At 33.9% G+C, this 26,841-nt stretch overlaps 1 protein-coding gene across 2 annotated transcripts in view; it reads right to left on the bottom strand.

Annotated features, from left to right (window-relative positions):
* The window catches only part of Ap3b1 (adaptor related protein complex 3 subunit beta 1), a 256,304-nt gene that overhangs the window by 180,578 nt on the left and 48,885 nt on the right, over positions 1–26,841 (bottom strand). For both annotated transcript variants that reach the window (XM_027927647.3, XM_071612471.1), the window contains exons 3-6: positions 18,038–18,112; positions 9,945–10,040; positions 9,185–9,345; positions 7,446–7,512 (exon numbers count right to left, since the gene is read on the bottom strand). In XM_027927647.3, coding sequence (XP_027783448.1) covers positions 7,446–7,512; positions 9,185–9,345; positions 9,945–10,040; positions 18,038–18,112 — 399 coding nt within the window. The remainder of the gene's footprint in view (positions 1–7,445; positions 7,513–9,184; positions 9,346–9,944; positions 10,041–18,037; positions 18,113–26,841) is intronic.

The raw sequence follows: 26,841 nt of genomic DNA, 5'->3' as shown, positions 1-26,841 counted from the left end.
AAGGAAAAAGCCTGTGAATACTTTACGTATAGTGAAACACACCAAAGGAATTTATTGTGAGAGAGGGTTCTTCAATGCAAACCAGAATCAAGAAGCTGTTGGGAATTGGCCTGGTTGGGGACTTATCACTTGGGCAGTAATTCTTTCTTCTCCAGGCAGCTGGCACCACAAGGATAGTTAGGCATACTGGTATCTCTTTCACCCCAGGGCAGCAGACATCTAAATCCAAAGCTATGGAATCCATAAATTCCACACTAGGCGTGGAATAGGCCCCATTAACATCGGCCTACAAATGGGCGTGTCTTTCTACACCTTAGCATGGAAAGATTCCCAGATGCAGCAGTTAAGCTGTCCAAGGCTATGGAATTCAAAGCAATAATTTATTTGCAGCTCCTGACATCAGGTAATGGTACCTGGGTAAATCTAAATCTACCACTGTATATCTCCAAAAAATAAAAAGACCAAAATCTATGCCCTAAACATAACTCAAAACAGAGCACCTCCAAACTTCAAATAGCTCTCTGAGAGAGCCATTTTTATACTTGTATCATAAAACTTCAAAGATTTAGAAGCACAGAAAAAAAAATTACTCAAAACAAAGCAGACAAGAGTTAGTGATGGCTACAAGAGTGAACTAAAATAAACAACAGGAAAAAAAAAAACACTGTGAGGTTGAAAATACTAAAATGACTCCTGGTAGGTCAGAGCAGACTATAGAAAAGAGACTTAAGAGGAGAATAAGAAAATTCAGTGAGGCAAATGAACTGTCAAGGAAAGCTTCAAGAAAAAAATGGAATTAACAAAGAACTGGAGCAGTTGGTGGCACACACCTATAATCCTAGTTGCTCAGGAGGCTGAGGGAGGAGGATCACAAATTCAAGCAATTTAGCAAGACACTGTCTCAAAATGAAAAAGGGCTGGGGATGTGACTCAGTAGTCAAGCACCCCTGGGTTCAATCCCTGATACCAAAAAAAAAAATAAAAAATAAAAAACCTGGGGCAGGTGGGGGTGGGAGGAGACCCCTCAGAAACTGTGAGATAACAGGAAAAAAGAAGTAAGAAGGGAAAGTTTAGACTACTTGAAGATACATCTCAAAATCATCTTACGACATATGCCTCCAACTACGTGCACCCTCCCCATCAAAAGCCATCTCATTGGCTTTTGAGATGGATTTCTGACAGAGAGGGTGCTCCTATACTCAAAATATTGCAAGTTACTACAAATATCAAATCACCAACCCTAGCCAAAGAAATGCCAAGACTCAAATAATAAGTACTAAAAGCAGAAAAGAAAAATCAAAACAATTCAACTGGGGTAAAAAGTATCCGCCCCCCAAATCAAGGATAAGCAAAAGGAAACTTTACTGTAACACTCCAACACAAATTAAATACCTCAAAGAAGCATTTCTAAAGACAGGAAAAACAAATATGAATCAAAATTTTAAAAGAGAATAGAAATTATCAAAAGAAATCAGGAAAAAAAACATAGCATTTCATTTCAGTGACTAAAATCAGAAAGAAACTGAAGGGGAAAAAAGTGATCAAACATGAGGTCTAAATTGCAAGATGTCCCTGGGGACAAAATCAATAAATGAAAAATTATTATGGGCACTAAAGAAAAAAAAGAACAACAAAAACAACAACCAGGAGAATGAAATGAGATAAAAAAGAAATAAAAAGGTTTAGAGAAAAAGTAGCTAAAATATAACATAAGCAAAGAAGGTCTAAAACATGTAAAATTGGAATCCCTGAAGAATATAATAATTGAACACAATTAACATTTAAAATTATGTTCTTAAAAGAATAAATATTTTATCAGAATTAATATTTAAGTTCTGAGTCTACATTATGAAAGTGTTTATCCGGTACGAGGAAAAAAGTGACCCACATCAATTAACCCTAAAACACCTTACAAAATTATGTATTTCAAAGGTAAAAAGAAAATCCTCAGGGAGAGCATCTTTCTTAATATGGACACAGTCTAGGCATTTTCCTTAGATTAAAACAAGGAAAGGACACCCATCATATCCACTACTATCAGATGTTATACTGATAGAATCAGTCAACATAATTATAGAAGAGTCCTAGGAATTGAAAAATGAAAGTAAAATTATCTCTATTTGCTGAAATGATTTATTCTATAGGGAAAAATGAGAATAAATGAAAAAAAGTAACACAAACAATAAAATAACTCAGTAAAGAAGCAGGATATAAAATCACCATTAGAAAACTACAGAACCCTAAAGAGAGAAATAGAAGAAGATCTTAGAAGATGGAAAAATATACCCTGTTCATGGATAGGCAGAACTAACATCATCAAAATGGCGACATTACCAAAAGTTCTCTATAGGTTTAATGCAATGCCAATCAAAATCCCAACGGCATTTCTTGTAGAAATAGAGAAAGCAATCATGAAATTCATATGGAAAAATAAAAGACCCAGAATAGCAAAAACAATGCTAAGCAGGAAGTGTGAATCAGGCGGTATAGCGATACCAGACTTCAAACTATATTACAGAGCAATAGTAACAAAAACAGCATGGTACTGGTACCAAAACAGGCGGGTGGACCAATGGTACAGAATAGAGGACACAGAAACCAATCCACAAAACTACAACTATCTTATATTTGATAAAGGGTCTAAAAGCATGCAATGGAGGAAGGATAGCATCTTCAACAAATGGTGCTGGGAAAACTGGAAATCCATATGCAACAAAATGAAACTGAATCCCTTTCTCTCGCCATGCACAAAAGTGAATTCAAAATGGATCAAGGAGCTTGATATCAAATCAGAGACACGCCGTCTGATAGAAGAAAAAGTTGGCTACGATCTACATACTGTGGGGTCGGGCTCCAAATTCCTCAATAGGACACCCATAGCACAAAAGTTAATAACTAGAATCAACAAATGGGACTTACTCAAACTAAAAAGTTTTTTCTCAGCAAAAGATACAATAAGAGAGGTAAATAGAGAGCCTACATCCTGGGAACAAATCTTTACTCCTCACACTTCAGATAGAGCCCTAATATCCAGAGTATACAAAGAACTCAAAAAATTAGACAATAAGAGAACAAACAACCCAATCAACAAATGGGCCAAGGACCTGAACAGACACTTCTCAGAGGAGGACATACAATCAATCAACAAGTACATGAAAAAATGCTCACCATCTCTAGCAGTCAGAGAAATGCAAATCAAAACCACCCTAAGATACCATCTCACTCCAGTTAGATTGGCAGCCATTATGAAGTCAAACAACAACAAGTGCTGGCGAGGATGTGGGGAAAAGGGTACACTTGTACATTGCTGGTGGGACTGCAGATTGGTGCAGCCAATTTGGAAAGCAGTATGGAGATTTCTTGGAAAGCTGGGAATGGAGCCACCATTTGACCCAGCTATTCCCCTTCTCGGTCTATTCCCTAAAGACCTAAAAAGAGCATGCTACAGGGACACTGCTACATCGATGTTCATAGCAGCACAATTCACAATAGCTAGACTGTGGAACCAACCTAGATGCCCTTCAATGGATGAATGGATAAAAAAAAATGTGGCATTTATACACAATGGAGTATTACTCTGCATTAAAAAATGACAAAATCATAGAATTTACAGGGAAATGGATGGCATTAGAGCAGATTATGCTAAGTGAAGCTAGCCAATCCCTAAAAAACAAATGCCAAATGTCTTCTTTGATATAAGGAGAGTAACTAAGAACAGAGTAGGGTCGAAGAGCATGAGAAGAAGATTAACATTAAACAGGGATGAGAGGTGGGAGGGAAAGGGAGAGAGAAGGGAAAATGCATGGAAATGGAAGGAGACCCTCAGAGTTATACAAAAGTACATACAAGAGGAAGTGAGGGGAAGGGGAAAAATAATACAAGGGGGACAAACGAATGTCAGTAGAGGGGGCAGAGAGAGAAGAGGGGAGGGGAGGGGAGGGGAGGGGGGATAGTAGAGGATAGGAAAGGCAGCAGAATACAACAGACACTAGTATGGCAATATGTAAATCAATGGATGTGTAACTGATGTGATTCTGCAATCTGTATATGGGGTAAAAATGGGAGCTCATAACCCACTTGAATCAAATTGTGAAATATGATATATCAAGAACTATGTAATGTTTTGAACAGCCAACAATAAAAAATTAAAAAAAAAAAATAAAAAAAATAAATTAATTCTCAAAAAAAAAAAAAAAAAGAAAATCAACAGCTTTTAAATATACAAACACAATAAGTTCAAAAATTTGATGATAAAACAATTTATCATAGCAACAAAGAAATAAAACTAAAGATAAAATAACTCTAAACCAACATTTAACTCTAGTTATTAACTCCCTTCTTACTACTCCCCATTGAAGTACATGCTAGTAACTGTGAAATAACACCTCCTCTGAATTCTGGAACTAAGCACAAAAGTAAAAATATTGTGCATACTGGGAGCCGTATTTCTTACTGTTGAAGGGGAAATTACAAATTTGGAAAGGGAAGAGGATAGAAGGAACTTTGTGCTATGGTACTAGAATTAGAGGCCTTGATATTTTATAATTATCAAGACAGAAGAAAAGATATGCATGTGTTTTAGTTTGAAAAAAAGGAACTCTGTAACACTTTAGTAGAATGAGTGCCTCAAAATAAATAGGCCATCAAAGCACTCAAAACCTCTATGAACACTAAGTATGATACTATCGGGGCAAGGAAAAGAAAACATTAGGGATAATATCATTTATCAGTTACTATCACCAGGAATATGATAATTCAACAGCCATTCAAAAAATACTGAACACATATTATGAATAAGTACTCAATATTTTCTCTTTCTACTATTTTAGAAATAAATGATCAGAAGCCAAAATAGACATTCTAAATTCACAAACAGATTATATTCTTTACATACCTTCTTGAGCCGTTTACTTTTTAGTTGAATATTTTAATACTTTATGTCACAGTGTCAGGCCCCATGCTGAGGGTTTTATATAAAATAGCTCTTTCAACCAAAATAACCACCTTATAAATTATAAGAACTACAAATTTGAAACTAACACTCATGAGGCCTAGTACATAGCTATCAAATGGCAGAAAATCAGGCATGAATTTTCTAATTCAAAAAAACTGTTGTTTTTACTTGTGACAAGTCTATCCTATTTGGAAAAAACATGCATACATATAAGGAAATTTCACTCCCAGGCCATGCAACAAATTTCTTTTAGTGTACAATGAAGCAGAAATTATGGCAAATTGTACTGCCACAAGGGTTCGTTTCTTGTTTTAATACTTAGCAAATGTCCTGCACATAAAAGACATTAAGTGTTTTTTTTTCAGTTATTAAAATCAAATAAACCACAGTATCAGTAATATTGATTTAATATCTGGGTCACAGAAGCAGATGGTATATCTGTCATATAAAAGACAAAAAGAATTCAAATTTCTCTATCTTCATCTATTGACATAATCTGTTGGGGCATGATTATCTTCTATATTATATCAACTCTGCATAGAAGAAATGCAATGGAGATTTCTGCTATACTTCAAAGTAAAAGAAGTTTGCTGAATGGTCTAGGAATGAAACTCCAGGTATAATCTCCATGTATAACACAATATTATCAAAGATACACAGTGAAAAACTCACTAAAGGGTTTGAATGTTCACTATAACATATTCACTTAACTCAAAAAAAAGCAGTATTTAAGTGACTGAATTAGACAATCTAATCAAAAAGTACATCCTGTAAGGCTGTATTAAAAGTCAGGAGGCAACTACATGCTGCCCATATGTACTGGGCAAAATACAAACAGGTTGAATATAAAAGAATACAAATATATATAGTAAAAACAGTGACCATAAGAAAGCTAGAATGGCTGTATAAGAGACTTTAAAACAAGTGTTCCTAGACACAAAGAGAGACCTTTAATAATAAGAAAAGATAAAACAGTTATAAATATACATATAATTATAAACAATTATATATACACACACACACAAATATCAGAGCTCATAGATGTATGAGGCAAACAATGACAGAATTAAAGATAGACTTCAATATAGCACTTGGAATAATGAACAGAACTAGTAGGCATAACAATTAACAAAGAAAGAAAAGACTTGAACAACAATATAAACAATTAGACCTAACATTTATGAAACATTCCACCCAAGAAAAGCAGAATACACATTCTTCTCAAACACTGAACATCTTCCAGGCTAAATCATAAAAAACAGCTACATGGGGTAAATAACTACAACAACAGATAGCTGTTCTAAACAGATATTACATGCTACCTCATGATGGCATCCTAAGATGAGCTGGCATCTTTATTGTCAATATGGAAGCCTCACTGCAGATGCTAGTAGCCCAACTCCTCCAGGGGGTCTGTTCACAGACCCCATAGGTCACCCCTGTTCCTAGATCTTGCTACCATGCCACTACACACACACACACACACACACACACACACACACACACACACACACACACACACAAAATGAGGCTGGTAAAAGGAGGAAGAGGAGAAGCATACATTCCCAAAAGATCACTGTTTTAATCAGTAAGATAATCTTTAGCAGCCAATACAACAGCTTTGTACAGTTGAAAATGTTTTAATATTTTTAAATCACACTTATATTAAAACATCCTTTTAATTTTCAGTATCTCTTTAATACTTATTTTGTAGTTGTAGCTGGACAGCATACCTTTATTTTATTTGTTTATTTTTATGTAGTGCTAAGGATGGAATCCAGTGCCCCGCAAGTGCTAGTTACATGCTCTGCCACTAGGCTAGAGCCCCCAGCCCTCTTTAATATTTGTTAATATTTTATTTTAAAACAATTATATTGTTTCCAGATGATTGAGCCTTTAAAAATCCTAACAAACCAACAATAAAAATTAAAGAAAAAAAAATCCTAAAAATCACTATATAAAATGAAACTTCAACTTGAAAAGTAGTCAATAATTTAGCCACAGATGGAAGGTCCCCGCCAACACACATCTTGTTCTTCTGCAGACTCTATGATAAAGAAACATGTAACAAACTAAAATACTACTAGACACAATCCTTCTCAATACATGGAGATTTTTGTTCTTTAACTATTTGTTGTTGTTTGGTTTTGTTTTTTGTTGTTGTTGTTTTATTTTGTTTTCAGTACAGGGGATTGAACTCAGGGGCACTTGACCACTGAGCCACATCCCCAGCCCTTGAGTTGCTTAGCACCCCACTTTTGCTGAGGCTGGCACTGAACTCAAGATCCTCCTGCCTCAGACTTCCAAACTGCTGGGATTACAGGTGTGTACCACAGCACCCAGCTCTTTAACTATTTTTTAAATAGGCATGAACTCCATTAATATTTATAGCATTTTGAAATCAATAAACATAATTATATCAAATATAAAGTGGTAAACAATACTATGTAAAGAAAGCACAATTTTACTTTAATGACATAATATTACTTACCGTGCTTTTATCTTTCAAAAGTTTTTCGATTACTTCAATTAACATTTCCTTTTGCTCTGGATCAAGACTAAAATATAAAAAGAAAAGTCACAATAATTTCTCCCTTTTAATTGTAACTTTAAATGATCTTATCATTTCAAGGATGCTGAAAAAGTTTATAATAAGAGAAGATGAGCAAGAATTATTTTAAGACAAATACAAACAGGAACAAAATTAAAGTAAGATAATTTTCTCATAAATGTGTCATAATCTTTCCCTCTAAATTTGTTCCTATTAACTAAATCAGATGCCCGTGCCATTAAGAAAGTATTTAAAAAACAAATTCACTTCTTTAAAAAGTTTTTAAAACCTCAAGAAAGTAACTCCAAGTATATAAACAACAATTTATTTTTTGACTAGGGGGGAAAATAACAAGAGAGCCTACATTTTCGGGTACTTAACTGCCAAAACAAATACAGATGATTACCAAATAAGAATTGTGCATCACCCAAGTTTACTAAAATGAATATATGCACTATAAAAACTCACCAGTTAAAACCAAGAAAAAATAAGATGCAGTGATAAGATTAACACATTTGATATAGGAAATGAATAGGCAGTGCCAAGGCAGGGAGAGTAGATAGCTGAGGCTGGAGAATAAACCACAGTGTGCTGATAGACATGCTTTTAAATCATTATAATTTAATAAGCTTGTGTCTTATTCTACAAGTTTATGAAGAGAAAACAAAAAGAAGCATGATAAAACTGACTGACAATTAATCTAAGACTATGAGTTAGTACTTTTTATAAACATCACATTTATTATTAAGCATTTTAATTACCTGAACATTCAAACCTTTCAATTCTTTCAAATTCCAGCTATTTTTTCGAAGTTAATTCTTCCTTTTCCATTTTAGTTACGTCTTTATTTTCTGGTACACTTATAACACAATGGCCCCTTCCCATCAAAACCATTGTTAAAGGAGATTTATAAATCATGTGCTAACATCTCAATTACAGATGACTTTTAATTATTTGACATATGGTTGGTTTTCTTCCTCAAATATGTGAATTTTATCCATAAGTACCATGTCCTCTACTGACTTCATAGATCCAATGCACACAGCACAATACTTTAAACACAACACCAGAAACAAATGATCTCAAAAACCTTGCAGAATAAATGATAACAGAAATAATACCCAACTGTGTGTATATAATTTTATTTAGAGTATATGTTTTCCCAGATATTGAGATACTGTATATTTTACCAAATATCAAAAACTATGGTATGGTAGTATATTTGAAAATCACTACATTTTAAATAAAGTTATTAAAATAAAAAATAATAAAACAGCTCTGGAAAAGAATCAGACTTCAAAAAATAAATAGCAGGAACAAAGATGTAAGGAAAAAAATAAAGTAAATTGTAAGAATAATAAGAAAGATTCTACTTTATAGTGGATAAAATCTTGATTTCCTAATAATACATGCATACACACATGGACTATGTAAATGAGAATTCAAATATTAATTATTTTCAAGTTACAAAATCTAGAAATTATCACAAGTACAAAGTTGCATGGGGTCCCCAAATAAAATTAAAGATAGGTTAAAAAATGTTTACAGGTGAAAAAACATAGCCAGTAAATTTGTTTGCTGTGAGGACAGGCCAGTCATAAGAGTGAATAAAATAAGCCTTTGGGGTCTATAACAATCCACTTAATATTACAGATCTCTGTTACTAACAAAGCACCTACCTGTACAGTTTCTGTATTGCATGGGCTGCATTCTTCCTAACATATGGTGATAAGTCAGCAGAAGCTTCCTTAATAGCAAGCATCATGATAGGAACAATAATAGGCACTCTAATACTTGACAGAACTCTTAAAGCGCTTGCACGGATTAGTTGGTTTGGGTCCTGAAAATAGTGTCAAAAGTATTTATCAAAATTTCAAAGTTTACAATTTTCCAAAGACATCTTTATGACATAGTTAACACACACTTATAGGGTGTAATAAATGTGACAATCATTAAAAAAAGCCACTTATTTTAAAATGTACAACCAGTATATGGAAATGGGTAAAAAAAAAAAAAGAAGAAAACATTTAGTTTTCTGAACACTGTTTTAAAGAAAAGAAAGTTATAATTGTACTTGATATCACTAAATGTGCTGGGGTTTTAACATTTCAGAAGAAAATGCTATACAACATAAATTTTATCTTTAAAAATGTCTTATTTCCCCTATTTACATACATTCACAACTACTTGGTATAGTAATAAACAGCTTTATGAAAATGATTATATTGAACCCAAATATGCAGAAGCTAGAACAAACATGGCCAGGTTCCACTTTCTTATATATTTTATAAGGGTACTGAATAAGCACTTCTGGGAGGCCTTTTAATTCTTTCAACACACTACTGGGCTATTTAGTGGATTATTACTTAGCTTCTTTAAATGACACACCTTCAACTGTACAAAACCTTATAGCTATTGCCTGCTCACTCCATCATTTACCTTCAGAGCTCGCTGAAAAGTGCTTATGGACAAGAGTGCCAGATCCTGCTGCTCTTCAGCATATCGGACGAGGTACACATACACCAACTTCTTGATCTGTTTAAAAAAAAAAATTACTCCTAGCCAGAAGAGTGAAAAATATAAAACTCAATATTTTCTATACCAAAATCCATTCTTAATTTTCTTCAAGTAAATAACTGAACCTGGTCACAGCGTGGTTGTAAAATAAAGATAATATTTTGTGACATAATGAATGGTGACAGAAAAAGCTTGTGAAGTAAGCCTTTTAATAATACAATCCAGAACAGCAACATCTTATCAAGGTGTCCCTTCCTCTCAAAGGAAATTTTAAATCCCTGAACAAAATTCATATAAGAATGTTCAAATATTAACTGACCTGCAAAAATATTTCAAAGTCAAAGATAAAAATAAGAGAAAAAACTTGGCCTCTGTCTACTATCTAGTATGGGAGTTTATTTCTTCATTTATCAAAATAAAGGTGCTGAAGCCCCAAGTCTTTTTATAGCAAGAATCACTTCCAATATACATGATATTTTTGGTTCAGTAAGAATAATAAGTGAATAATACCAATAATTTAATGAAATAAAAATCCCAAATAGTCTAGACATATGTTCTGGAAATATTTTTAAAGACATTTTTTAATCACTAAGTTTCTAACAAAATTATCAACAGAAAAAATAAAGTTAAAAAATTAAGTTAAAAATCCACCAACATTGCTAATAATAATTCCCTTCTCAAATATCCTCAGATCCCACTTCCTGATTACCTTTCTTACGTATCAGCATAGTACATACATAAAAGTCTATGGAATATTCAAAGAACATAAGAAATGGGGAGGAAAAACTGGAACTAGCTGGAAAGGAGAAATGGTATTGTACTTAGTTATAGCTCATATCATCTTAACCAATCTGAACTACTTTAAGGAAATTGCCACACCCTTCTTCTTTCATACCCCAATTTATTCTCCTCCAACCCCTCTCTCAGTGCTGGGGATTGAACCTAGAAAACTGTATGTACTAAGTGCACACTCTACCACTGAGCTAGACCCCCAGCCCCAATTTCTCTTGACAAAGCATAGTCTTCAGTTCCTTCACCATGCTGTTTGTTCCTCCTTAAACTCACATCAATTTCTTTCTATTTCTTTCAGTGTGGAACGCTGAACTACAAATGAGTTAAGCAGAACAAAATACCTAAATAAGACCTTGTTCCAGATGAGATGTTTCCAGCGATTAGCTCATTCTTGATTAAAACTATTCACCTTATCCAAATATACTGCTGACTTAAATCAAACTGTATTTGAGCAACTATCCTTGTGGGATTTATTTTTTAATTTCTCTCAAGTGAAGGGCAAATTGTATATTTATCTATAGAAGTTTTCAGCATCTGAGATTTAACTCTTCATGGCACCTTAAGATCATTTCAGGTCTTAATTTAATAATCCAACCTATTTTACCACTCTTCACAATTTCATAAGCCCAAGTAAAAATTACTAAATATACTATCTACATCCTCATAATTATGATAAAAATACTAAACACAACTATTTTAAGTTGATATTAAACCATTCATCTATATCACATAGGCAAGGTTATAAATGACACTGACAAAAAACTTATTTCCAATTATTCTTCAGTGTTAAATAGCTCCACAAACTCTTCAGCCCTTAACCCAGTATTCAATACCATGTATAATATACCCCAAACTTTCATTATAGTCAAACAGAAAGTTCCCAAATATAATCTGTACTTTTAATCTTACACTTCACTCAAGTTATTCCTTCAGTTATCCCCCTACCCAAATTCCACTTACTAAAAGAGCAAATTTAAATAAAATGACAATATACGAACAATAAATTACAGTGCACCCATGTAACAGTCACCATACAGAATAAAGTTAACCTGTATTTGACAATGTAAAATGTAAAACAATATGCATTGTATAATCTCGTTTTTGTACTTAAAAAAAGATGCATACACACTATATACTATCCAATCTAAAATACACTATTTTTTATAAGATGTACCATTACTTTGTAGACCACAAAGAAAGGAAAAATAACAACAACAAAAACTCTGACCATTGTAAGTCTTCATGAGGTGTTAAGATAAATCTCATTGACAAAACTGCAAAACAGAAAATGCTTCAGAAAGGACATAATATGGTAATAATAGCAAATATAGATAATGCTAACTGTTCTAAATGTTTCATTTTATATTCCAGTTATTTATTTTACAGGTGAGGAAACTAAAGCACAGAAATGTTAAGTAACTTGACCAAGATATCACATCTGTTAAAGAGCCAGGATTCAAACCAAGTTAGCAAAAAAGCCAAGACACCTGTAGAGTAAAAGGTTAACAGTGACTGTCTTTGAGTGATGGTATTAACCAGTGACTTTTACTCTTTACATTTTTCCATGTTATTTAATTTTTACAAGAAATATTAATTAATTTGATGTTCAGATAAAACAGTAAGGACATTTTCATCTTAGGAATGAATCTCATCTTTCTAGATGTCCTCCAACACAAAACAATAGCACTTTCTTAGATTTTTTTTTCAAGGGGGAGGGTGGTACCAGGGATTGAATCCCAGGGCACTTAACCACTGAGCCATATCCGCAGCCTTTTTATTTTTTATTTTGAAATAAGGTCTAGCTATATTATCTAGAGCCTCACTAAATTGCTGAGGCTGGCTTTGAACTTGTGATCCTCCTACCTCAGCATCCTTAGCTGCTGGAATTACCAGTATGCACCACCAAACCTGTCTCTGATTTTAACAATATTTTACACTCCTTCCTTTAAATGATAGTAATTTCCCACATTCCTAGGAAAAGGCAGCTTTTTCTGCAGCCTTGGCAATGTATATAGCCACCATAACCATTTTTAACCTGTTCAAGAGATCAACAAAAAGTCACCTGAATAATCAAGCTTTTTCAAATCAATCCACCTATAACAGTATAAAACACTGTTCCTTTAAATGACCATAAGTGATTTTACATAGGAATATAAAAAAATAGTCTTCAAAATTAGGTAATATTGGTGAAAACAATGAGAAGCAAATGATCCAAACTGTATCTAATGTTTTAGATTAGAGGAAGTAAAAATAAAAATTTCAAAGTTCTTAGGACCGTAATTGTAGAAGCATTTCTCTAATTGAGGATAGATAACTTTATCTCCAACTAGATTTTAAATAGCTCAATAATTTGGGTTGGGGGGATAGCAAATTTGAAACATCAAATTAACATATAAGATATATTTAATTTCTCAGCTCCACAGGCATAAAAGTGCAGTTATTTAGTACAGCAAGCTCTCCTTACTCAACCATTCATCACTAGGACCTATCACATTGACAGGCATATAGTAATCACTCAGTCATTATCAGCTGAATTGCACCCCAGATCAATGGTAGACTTTAAAAAAAAATTAGACTTTCCCATTAGATGGCTTCATCTAGGATCTAACTTCTTCTCAGTGGTTATAAGACACTGAATGGCAATGTCTCCAAGGCTGTCAACATACTACATGGAAACCATAGATATTAGGAAGATTGCTCCCAAGGTCTTTAATGTGTTTGTTTTCATTGTTGTTGTTGCTTGTTTTTAATAATCATTTAAAATATTCTTTCTTCTTACCAATTATATCCAGATTTCACTCTACAATTCTCTGGAAAATTTTAAAGAAGAATGACCCGATCTCCTTGTGAGTTATTTCTCGAAAACACCTTTATTTATCAACTATACAGCCAGCTTTAAAATGGTGTTATGAACTCCAGAATATATCTACAAGTTTATAAAGGCACCACTGAAACATTCAGAACCACAGCTGAGTTAGCAGGCACTGCCATAATTATTCACTATTGGAGAAGGATTTCTGTGACTGTTATGGCAAAAAGCATAACAATATTAAATCACAGAAGGTTGCAAAACACTAAATTTGTGCTAGTTCTGTTATAAGAATCAATCAATATTGACCACAAGAGGCCTGTGCACTCACTGGCTGCAGGTGTGCAGAGAAAGCCTACTTTCCCTGAAACCATTCTGTGACCAGAAATGGGAGTAGTTAAAGCTCCGTGACTACACCATTCTCTGATCAGTTACTTTCATTCAATGTTACAACACTCTTTGCTGTAAAGCTAATCATAGCAGAGCCCCAGTAGTCTGGAAGAACAAAGGCAGATCTGTTTAATTAGATTATCAATACTAGTACATCAAACTTCATGAGTTATTGACTAAACCTTTGATTATTTTTGTACTATAACCACTGATTGCTTACTAGGTTGTTTTTGGTATCATTTGACATCTAATGGCAGATGACGTATACTACAGCTCACCTGTGCATGGAAAGCAGCACGGACTTGTAAAAATGAAATTTTGTACTTGATAGCAAGAATACATTAATCAATTCTCTGAATACAAATTTAGGAAGCTCCTGTCAGTTTTTATACAATATGAGGAAATCAGGCATGTTTGAAAAAAATAACAAGGTATTTAAGAAACAAAAGAAATCCAAAACAAATAGGCCAATAACTATGTTTATATTGGCATTTTTGTTATAAAACTAATAGGGAGGACTGGGATTGAGGCTCAGTGGTAGAGCACTTGCCTAGCATATGTGAGGCATTGAGTTCAATTTTCAGTGCCACACAAAATAAAAAATAAAGGCCCATCAACAACTAAAAAATAAAATAAAATAATAGGGAGCACACCAAAATCTGATTTTAAAGGAAAAAATGAACAAAGAGAAAAATCGTACTGCTTGATGAGTATAAACAGCTTTGAATGAATAATAATTAGTACTGAATGTTCTAGTTCAGAAGGAACTATTGATTTACCATTATTTCCCACAGACTTGATAATTTCTATCTATATCTAAAACATAGTAAGTATACCAAATAGCCAAATGTCTTCCAAAGAATAGCTAATACCAAATGTTGATGAGGGATCAAAGACACTTAGAAAAGAAAGTAACCACCAAATAGGAAGGATGGCACTGAAAGGGGTTCTGAAGCCAGCCTACCTAGCTTTGGAAACTAACTGCCACATACTTGCTGTGTGACCCTGATCAGGACATTAACCCTCTTCTACCTTATCTTCATATGTACAATATAGACAGTAACAGAACCAAGCTTCACAGGGTTATTTGTGAGGATAAAATGAGTTCATCTACGTAAGATCTTAAGGACATAGCACAGACAGCATTTTTTTGGACATGTTAGCAACCATTATTACTGCTGTGACTGTTCCAAATAACATTAAGTCCAGTCTCACCTATGCCTCATGATTTTCCTAAGTCAAATCTTGTTGTTTCCAGATATTTGCACTTTCTTATATCAGAAGACATAATACTAGTATACATATCAAATTAGAAGCTCAGATAGCATGAATATAAGACATCAAAGAGAAAGAGCTATGTGGATCCCCCTTTCACGACTTTCCACTTGAACTAAGTGAATAATAGGTGAAACACAAGTAGACAAACCAATAGACAAACCAGTCTTTGTATATTTGTACAAATAATATGATTTAAATTGAACATCTGTTTTCTTTATGGAAGTGTAGAATTTGGGCAGAAACCAGGCTGATAATGCTTACATGAACAGATCCAAATAAAAATTGGACAGTAAGTCTCTAATGAAGTTTCCTAGTAGGTAACACTTCACATATTTTGTCACAATATGCTGGAGACATTAAGCATGTACTGGGTAATTCCACTAGGAAAGGACTCTTGGAAACTTACATCTGGTTTCTTGCAGATTTTGCCCCATGTACTTGTTTGTTTGTATTCCTGAGTCTACTGTGTTTTTACCTTAATAAATCATAGCTATGAGTATGACTATATTCTGAGTCTAATGAATCCTCCTAGTGAACCACCCAATCTGTGGTTGATCTTGGGAAACCCCAAAGACAGGGATCATAAGCCTAAATATAAATAGTTAAAATGGCTGAACCTCAGAACAAAACATGAAAAATCTTTATGATATTAGGCTAGGCAAAGATTTCTTAAATAGATCACAAAAAGTCTGAAATATAATTGAAAAAATACAGATAAAATGGATTTTATCCAAATCAAATATCTGTTCTTTCAAAGACATTAAGAAAACCAAAAAGAAAGCAGGAGAGAATAAGAATAATAAATAATCATCTACATAGCAAAAGAGTTATGTAAGAATTTATAAAGAACTTTCAAACCTTAATAAGACCAAAAAAATTTAAAGCAGGCTAAAGATGTGAAAAAAAAGGGTTTAAATAAAATATGACTGACCAATAAGATAATGAAAAAATGTCCAACATCACTAAATGTTAGGAAAAAGCAATTAAAGCCACAATGAAATACCACTACACACCCACCAAAATGGCTACAGTTAAAAAGTCTAATAAGGGCTGGGGTTGTGGCTCAGTGGTATAGCACTTGCCTAGGACATGTGAGGCACTGGATTTGATCCTCAGCACCATATATAAATAAACAAAAATAAAGGTATTGTGTCCACCTACAATTTAAAAAAAAAGTCTAATAAGATCAAATGTTAGTGAAGATATGAACCAACTAAAACTCACATACATTAGTGATAAAAATGCAAATGGCACAGCCACTTTATAAAACTATATGGCACTATTTTTGAAAAATATATACACTTCCCAGCCAATGCAACAGTTCTATTCTATGATATTTACTCAAGAAAAATTGAAAGAAATGCCCATACATAATAGTTTTATTCAATCCAAACATCCTCAAACAGGTAATTTTTAAAATTATGGAATATTTATATTATAACAATAAAATGTGTTAATTTTATTAATTAATTATTATTAATTTTATTGTTATAATATAAATATTATAACAATATTATAAATGAATACATGAAACAATACAGATGGATCTCACAGTTTCCTAAGTAAAATTTTAAAAAAATGTCAAAACCAAGAGATTCCATACTGTATAATTACTAAGAAAGTTTTAAAATGTCAAAACTGTAGTGAAAGCAGATCAGTAGTTGCAAGGAGACACCATATAAAAGTTTTAACTTTAAAGTAGATCACAGTCCTAATATAAAGCTAAAAATAACTCTTAGAACTAATAAGTGAAAATCTTTTTGACCTTGGGTTAAATACTGGTTTCTTAGACAAGACAACTAAAGGAAAAATAGATAAACTAAAATTTTGTTGGCAAGTGTGCCACCAAAAATTTAGATACTTAATACCTTCACAAAAGAAACAACAAAAAACAAACAAAGACATTAGCAAAATGTGGCTACACAATGTATGGAAAATAAAATCAAAATCACAAAATTGGCATCCTCCTGAAGTCTCCATTCCATGTTCTTCACACACACTCACTCTTTCAAACTGACACCATAACCATAGTCTCCTCACTCAGAATGCTCCTTTTTGTTCATTTGTTTGTTTGTTTTTTATCTGTCATTAAAATACCAAACAAATAGCAGCAGTAACACATTTTAAATTTTATGGGAGAAAAATCTCTAAAGCTTTAAGTGGAGCAAATTCTATCAATTATCCAGACCTTTTTTATACACAGATGGAAGGTAGTTATAACTTTAATGCTATATTGCATCAGTAAAGTCTATGAAAAAATAGTATTTTATTGGGTGGAACACACAAATTCAATAAATCCAAATAATATGTACTGAGTGCTTGGTACATGTCATGAGTAGTAAGAGAATCTTGGGAAATATTCCTGGGCTTAGTCCTAGAAATGTCAAAAAGCTCCAAATCATTTAGGTCTGAGAATTCTTGATTAGGAGTAGGGGGGAAATTAAGTCCCTAGAGCAAAATGTAAACTAAACTGACCTCTAGGAATTGGTGAAAATACAGCAAGTTATAGTCATTCACTCAGGTGAATCAAGCTCAATTTTATTTTTCACATTTGCCACCAAAAAGTCAAAGCTATGTTATATCTACTTTTTATCCTATTTTTACCTAAATTTAATATTATAGACACTTTAAATGTAACAAAAATCCAGTGATATTTAAATATACTTGTGACATTTCAAAGTAACTGAAAAGCATATGGTCCCTATATAACAAAAGGAATCATGAAAATCATGGATCAAAAGAGTACCTCAATATTTTTACTGGCCACATTCTTCACAACAGCAGGGAACAGTTCAGATGCATTTTTCCCTTTTGCAATCATCTGAAGAATAAAAGAAGAATATGAGGGCAAAAATTCCTTTTAAGAATAAACAATATTTGTGCAATAATATAAATTCACAAATATATTAGATACATTACGGAAAAAATACAGAGTAATTTAAGACAAATATGAAAATATATACAATATTTTTCTCTGGCTAATTGTGTTATAAATACTTCTTAAAATATTCATGAAGTTCTTTATATTTCTAGTTCTTACACTGAAGATTCATGCATCTGCAGTGGGAGTAAGAGATAAAGTTTAGTTTGAATCTGTGGCTTTCTTATCATAGGTTTCTCTACTTCTCCAACCATCACCTTTTCAAGTTCTCTTCATTAAATCCTCTTCCTTTGCCCACTGAAGTCCTATGCACCACCATCTTTTCCAATCTCTGAAATTCCCTAGACTTCTCATGACTCTTACCTCTCTATATGAGGATCCTTCCCCAAAACTCTAGCACAATTTCTGAGCTCAAGTTCTATATCTCTAACTAGACATGATTAGATGTGTCTCATCCCAAAGTTCCTATGCCTAAAACCAATCTCATTTTTTCAAGATAAAATGACATTGCATGGCAGAATTTCCTTTTTCCACCAATTCTCCCAGATGACAGAAACCACAGAATTATCCTGGTCTCTTCTCACAATTACACAGTAACTAGGTCCTATTGTTATTTCTTATTACACTTATATTAAAACCTTTCCACTGCCACTATCCTAGAACAGAATGAGATCACCTAACAGAGGAGTTTTCAATAGTCCCCCTTTAATCCATAATGTACATCATTCTTAATATTCTATGCTGGGGGCTAGGGGTATAGCTCAGTGGTAGAGAAAATGCCTAGTATATAGGAGGCCCTCAATTGGATCCTCAGCACTACCAAAGGGGAAAAAAATTACTTTCCACATGTCAGCCCTCCCTCAAAGACTACAAAAGCTCCTGACTGCCTAGAGTCAAATTATTTCACTCAATATACAAATGCCCTCACAATCTGCACTAATATCCCTTCCTAAGCTCCTTGACCTAATGTTCTATATCAGTGCTATTACCTAAGTAAACTGATCTCATTGTCAGAACACTAACTATGATTTTACTCATCTCACATTTTCAACTAATTCATTTTACTTTTCTAAGTCCTACCCTTCTATCTAAAGTATCAAATATACTCCATGCCCCTTGCTAAAGCCATTTCCTTAACAACTTATGTAAGGTCCAATCCTAATTTCCTCTAGACAATTTTAACCTATAATTTTCATTTAGAATTACCTATGTGCTAGCTTACATTTATATTTATTTTAGTTTTATATCTACCTGTACTCCTATTTCCTTCTCTCATTCTCGAAACTTATCTTTTATGACTTTAAAAAGCCCAGACTTTACTAAACCCAAAATAAAGTCCAAACTATAGAAAGGAATTCTTTATGAATTACACACCATATCTAACAAACTGCCTTAAAAAGAAGGAATTACCTTTATTAATTTATGACAAGTGTTTTATAAATACTATATATAAACATACATATATAATCCCATTAAGGATTATAATCCCATTAAGAATTTTTCATGAGACTTTTTAAAAATGATAGCTTTGTAATACTCTTTTTATATTGTTTCCTTATTTGTGATACTCTTTTCACCTGAGTATTTTGTGAACCTACTAAGCATTGCAGGAGGTTCACAAAATAACTTCAGGAAAAACATCTTTATATGATTTGTATACCTCTCTTAATTTCTTTTTCTGTAAAATAAGAAGAGTGAAGGATTAAATGCTCTCTGGAGTTCTTTCCATTCAGTCTTTCAATGATAACCTCATCAGAAATTTTGTCCAACTTTATTCCGTAGAATGCTATTCAAAAATATGTTAATATATGGAGGGGGGACCCTATCATTAAATACAAATATTTGCTGAGGGTATACAGTATACCAGGAACTATGCTAGGTCTTGGGGACACAATCACAAATACAAAGTCCTTGCCCATGTGGCCCTTACCTTCTTCTAGCAGGAGTTAGGGTCAATAAACAAGTAGATATAAAACATGAGATGGAAATATTACATATTCAAATATACACTGAAGACAAATATTGGATACTTCAACACATTTAGGAGTAGAAAGACATCAGAGGCACTATAAGAGAAATGGGAAGAGCTAAGGTGGGAGTAGAAACTGTTCTTTTCTACAGATTGATCAGAAAAGGTTCTCTTTTCAGCAGAAACCTGAGGGAAGATAGGAGGGGAACCATGGGACCAGATAGGCAAATAGTAGTTTTATCATGACATGTTCCAGGAGCAGGAGGCCTGGGAAGCCAGACTGGAGTAAGTGAGGAGAAGAATGGCAAGAGAAAAAGTCAGAGAAATGCATACCACTGTAAAAGAAGGTGGCTTGGAGGACACGTGAAATGGGAAAACGCTGGAGAATTCTGAAGAGGACAGTTGTCACTGGATATCTTATAAGGTCTTTCCAGCTGTAGTGTGAAATACAGAACAGGAGATGTAGAATCACAGAAAACAATTAGCAGGCCACTGAAATTACCCAGGAAAAAAGATGCTGAGAGACTGTGAGAAGGGAGTAGATTTTGGACTTATTCAGAAGTGGATTATATATGGGATTTAAAAAAAAGACAAGAATTAAGAAGGACTACACATGAATTACCAGAAGAATGAAACTGTCATTAACTATAATGCAAAAGACTAAGGGACGAAGCAAGAGTTTGGGGAGAGATGAGAAACCAAGAGGTTTCACACACTTTGAGAAACATTTGAGCATGGAAACCATGGGAGAATACAGGAAAGCACCTGGCTGATGAAATGCAATTGGAAAGAGGTCAAATCACTGAGGGAGGACAGATAGAGAAATGGAATAAGGGACAAGATGTGATACAATCCTAAAGATGGAAGTTATAGAGAAAAAGAGAAACCAGTTAAGAAGATTCCTTGAAATGGAGCAGACCTTCTCAATGCTATTCCTGTCTTTTCGGATAGCATTTCCTCCATCTCTTCTCCCTTTTAGTTTAGGTAAAATCCTGTTCTTGGTTCTCTCTTCCCCAGAACAGAGAGCATAAGAACTTTGTGCAGAAAGGAAGGTTCATGAGTAGAAAGCACAGGGAAATATGTCTTCTTCTTTTTTTTTTTTTTTTTTTTAGTTGAAGTTTCCGATGCCTGAAAAAGCTGCAGTGCAAAAGGTGGAAGTCAGGTTCAGCTAACTGAGCAGAAGCTGAAATGACACACGTCATTTGTAGCTCTAAGCTCTAATAGGCTCTAACCATGCCCTCTCCTAAGCCAGCTTCTATCCAAAGCAGAGATAGAATTCCAGAGCATTTCTACAAAGAATATCCACTAGTTGCCAACATCTAATTGAAGGAGGGACTAGTTTCTGATAACTGTTCTTTAATTTACACACGACTTTTTTCTTAATATTTATTTTATATATATATATATATATCAGCATAATTTTCATGGTTATGAATCCAGTAAGCCTTAGCTTGAAAATCAGAGTCAAGTAAAGAACATATCACTGCTACTCCTTAATATTATTCTGGATACTTCAAGACCTTTAGGAGTAAAAACACAGTAGAGGTACAGCAATTTTAAATATCGCCATTGTTTTCTGAAAATGATTGCTCACCTAAAAAAAGTATTATAAATTATAATCACTAAGATATTTAGGAACAACAATAATGTTCTGTACATTTCCAAACACTAAAAGAAAGGATTTTGAAAGTACTCACCGTAACAAAATAACTGTTTGAAGAAATAAGTATGAATAACCTCCTTGAAATATTACACAATATATACATGTATCTAAACATAACATGAAACCCCATTAATAAGTTTAAATTGTATGTTTTTACTCATCAGAAAAAAAAATTAAAAACAGATTCAACTACAAATTTAATATCTAAACTCAATGATTTTTATATAAAAAGGGTGCAACTACTGTGATGCTAATATTCATGAGAACAAAATGTGAAAATAGCTAGGAATATTCAGGGAGAAATTACAAGAAGGCCTTACATCTATTTTTTAAAATACCACATTTTAGTCAGCTTTTTCGTGTTATGACTAAAAGATCTGAACAAAACAACTTTAAAGGAGGAAAAGTTTATTTAAGGGCTCATATTTTCAGAAGTCTTAATCCACAGAAAGCCAGCTCCATTTCTTGGGGCTCAAAGTGAAACAGAACATCATGTCTGAAGAGTGTGGAAGAGAGAAGCCGCTTACATGTTAATCAGCAAGCAAAAAGAGAGTCTACTGACAGATACATATACATTCCCAAGCCAAGCCTCAATTCCCACCTCCTCCAGCCACACCCTACCACTTCTGTTACCACTCAGTTAATCCCTACCAGGGGATTAGTTCACTGATGAGGTTAAGACTCTTAGAACCCAGTCATTTCTCCTCTGAACCTTTTTGCATTGTCTTAACATGTAAGTTTTTGAGGGACACCATATCTAAACCATAACATACCAAAAACTAAAATAAATAACTGCACACTGATACTGGAACATCAATCAAGTAAGATCAAATGGAGTCACAGAGTAGCGTGGTTGTCTATCTCAATATCTGTGTATTCATCTATCCTGAATATTAAAGGTGAGATTCACTCACCTTGTGCAACAGGAAGGATTTGAAACTTCTGCCCAGAAAAAAATTCAGACCACTAGGAGCAGTTCCTGAAGTCATAAGAGGATCTCATTCCAATAAAATACGTAAGGTGCTTTTTAAATTTTAACTTCCACTTTTTTAATTAGTGACCCCCAAAAATCTCATTATACATATAGAAATACTGTTGCCAGCATGACTCCGTCCATTTCCAGGTGTGGAAATGGCTAATTCCTTACCTCAGTGATAGAGAAATACCAGAAGTCACCCTATTTTTTTTAAGGCTCCTACCCTAACCCCCATTAAGTATTCCTCACTCTAGATTCAGTGCAAGAATCCTGAGAGGATCCCACAAACAGAGAGGGTCACAGATTCATGTGTGTTCTCCTACCACAGTAGAAGGCAGAATATAAGAGCAAATTTTATTTCAAGAATACTCAGTTTAGTCTAGTGTGCCCTCCAAACCCAACCACCTCATTGTGTATCTAAGAGACTTAATTGTATGGAATTCCTCTGGGGGTGGTACTGGAAATAAAGTGAGGCAATAATGTCTAATACTTGTATTTATTCTTTCAGAAGGGTCTTCTTTCTCCCAGGTTTATGGACCTGGTACAGAAAGTATTGCTCTAAATCCCCTTCTTCCCACCCTGTACTCCTTTTATTTGGGGGGAAGAGGAAGAATGAGAGAGGGGAAAAATGAAGTAAAAATGTTTGATGTGGATGCCCTAGACTTAGGAAATTCTCTGACCACAACCATTCACTATGTTAACAAAGCTCAGATGGAATCTAAATCTGAAGAGCCTCCTGAGAAAGATGAGTTAGAGCCACTGCCCTCAGAGCCACTATCTTCATCTTCATGGCCACTGCTGGAGCCTGAGGAATTGCTTCCTTCAACCTCTTCCCCATCTTCCTTCTTATCTCTTTTGATCCCTGTGAGAAATGACAGTTGTTAGTTAATCCCATTCAAATAGTCTCTGATGAGTCTCTCCCAGGGCCTGTAGTCCTTGTTCCTCTTTCAAATTCTTGGCTGATAAAGACTACATGTCTATGTGTCTGATCCTGGGGTTCAGGGCTCTTTTCATGGTCATGTTCTTACACTTACCATTGCTTGTATCTTTGTATATAGCATATTCCTTAGATGACAAACTCCTGAGCCAGAGATCTAGGTCCACCCTGTACTATTTCTGCAGCTCCTCAGCCTGGATTTCATGTGGTTCCTTCAGGCTGTGGGACATTGCCAGTGTCTGCCAATCTCTACTACACATTTTCTCACAGGTAAATGTTGCAGGTTCCTTCAGACCATGAATCTTGGTGAAATTTATGGGGACCTTAGGCAATCCATGATATTTCACCTTCTTGGAAAATTTATCAGCTTCTGGATGAGATTGCACATTTTTCACATTTCCTTATAGCTTTTAGGAGGCTTTTATTTGACACCTCTTGTGGACATCAGATTTCTTGGAGTCCTGGACGATCGGGGTGGTATTCCTGAGTCAGTTTTGCTTCAAACTCCTGTTTTTCCTTCTGGAAATCCTCAATGTATTTCTGCTTTATTTGCTCTGGAAGCTGCTCATATTTCTCAGACAGGACCTTAGTCAACTCCAAGTTGAGCAGTTCAGGGTGCACTTGGGAATACAGTGCCTGCTTCGCCTTGTAAAAGCATACGTACGTAACCAATCAAGGGCTTGCAGGCAGGGGTTTGAATGTGTCTTGATGTTTTTGTTTTGTTGTGTTTTGTTTACCTTCAAAGGAATTATTACATTCTTTGACTTCCAGGACTAATTCTGTCAAGGTACACAACCTCCTCAATTTGCAAGAAATCTCTAGCCATTTGAGTTTGCACATTGCTATAGGAAAAAAAAAAAAAAAAATTTCTTTAAAAGCTATTTTCTCCCAGTCCACATGTGACTGGGTTATGAATGTTTTGCTGTCATTGTATAAGGGTTTATTCTCCAAATTTTCCAATGAACTCAGGATGTTTTTCTAGGACCAGCAGTGTTGTAATGCTTAATCTCTGGGCCACTTATAAAGTCTCAGTTGTATAAACACTTCAGTAGGAGTTCAAACTTCTTCTTTCTCACAACTCAGCAGATAATTTATTTCTAAAAGTCCTACAGTATATGTGATTCTGCATTTCTAAAGATTTTATAATTGATCTCATTAATGCTTACAGGAAAATCCATCCAATTAGCTCAGAGGTTCTCTATCTTCTGGTCTCTGGACTGTAACTGTAACTTCCAAAGATTTTTCCATAGTTTAACCAACTCCAAGTGCCTATGGTGTTGGAAGAATGGTGTTACTCCAGATGTATTCAGAAACGATGTCAGGTACTCTGAACTTCTGAAGCAGTGCTTCCCTGAACCTCTCCACCTCTCTAAAAACTGAGTGGATCTGCCAAGCACAAAAATCATAGGAATGTTTCTTGCTTATCCTTTACTTTCATACAAACTTATTTATTGTCATTCTTTGACCTTTGGTGTCCTCATCCCAATATCAACATTCCTTGGACTGTGGGTTCAGACTAACAGCCTTGCAATATGGAGGACCTGACTAATATGCCCTCACTTCAGTATTCTTATATTCATGAGAGATGTGGATGTAGTTTAATTTTCTTAAAATGTTGGTCTAGCTTTCACACAATATAATGCTGATCTCATATACTGATCTCATATACTGAATTCAGAAAGATTTCTTCATATTCTATTTTCTGGAAGAGTTTATAGAGAACTGGAGTTTTCTGTGTTGGAAGCTTTTTAAATGAGAAATTCAATTACTTTCAATGATACAGGACTATTGAGGTAATCTAGTTCTTGAGTGAACTTTGTAATTTGTCTTTTCAGCATCATCTTTGTCCATTTGAACAAAGTTGTCAAATTGACAGCTATAAAAGTGCCTGAAGTGTTCCTTAACTATCCTTTAAATGTTAATACGCTGTCTTCTCTTCCTGATATTGGTAATTTGCCCTATTTTTGCTTGACTGTTTTTTCTACAGGTTTATCAATTTTTTTAATCTTTTCATGGATCAGTTTTCACATTCACTGATTCTTCTCTATTGGTTTTCTCCCCTCAATTTCACTGATTTCTATTCTACCTTTTTTATTCCTTTCTTTCAGTTCAATTTGGCTTCAATTTGCTCTTCTATGTTTAAAGTGGATGTTTAGATAATATACTGGAAAATTTTCTTTTTCTTTTTAAATGAAAATTTTTATTATTACAAATTTCTTTTAAGCACTGCTTTACCTGAATCCTCCAAATTTTGATATACAATTTTTCATTTTCATTCTAATTCCAATGTGACTTCCAATTTGTTCCATGAGTTATTTAGAAGTTTGATATACAATTTTCAAATATTTAAGAAATTTACTGATCTTTTCCAACAAATTATTTAACTCCATTATCATTGGATAACAAATTTGAAAGAACTGAAATCATCCATAATGATTGATGATATGGCTTGAACATCATCTACCCTGCATGTCAAAAGAATGTATATATGGCTCTAATTGGTTAAGTGTTCTATAAATGTCAATTAGGTCAGATTAGCTGATATTATTCCAGTCTTCAATATCCTCACTGGTTTTCTATCTCATTATTCTACTGATTTTTAAGAAAAAAATAATGAACTTTCCAATTATGCATTGGTCTAGCCTTCCTTTCAATTTTAACAGGTTTGTGTTTTTGTTGTTTTATATTTGCTTCATTTCTAAGGCCATGTTGTCATGCACATTTAAGAGCATTTTTTTTTTGAGATATGATCCTTAATGTTACATAAGGTCCGTCCTATCCCTATCATATTATTTGTTCAAAAGTTTACTTTCTCTGAATAGTCACTAAAGCATTTTTTTATGTTTGCATGGTATATATTTTTCTACCCTTACAATTTAAGCCTTTATGTTGAATTTCTTCTAGGGAGCACACAGTTGTACATTGATATTTTCATCCAATCTGAAGATCTCTTTTAATCAGGAACATCAGAATTACTTCTATTTAAAGTAATTATTGACATCATTAGATTCAGGTCTTTCATTTTACTACCTATTTTCTGTTTAGTCCCTGTCTTTTGTATTCTGCTGTTTAACCTTTTCCCTTCTTAGTTAAAATTTTTTTAGAAGTTAATATTTTATATTTA

Source organism: Marmota flaviventris, chromosome 5 (assembly GCF_047511675.1).
Source record: "Marmota flaviventris isolate mMarFla1 chromosome 5, mMarFla1.hap1, whole genome shotgun sequence".
NCBI lineage: Eukaryota > Metazoa > Chordata > Mammalia > Rodentia > Sciuridae > Marmota > Marmota flaviventris.
This window is presented reverse-complemented; position numbering and strand designations above follow the sequence as displayed.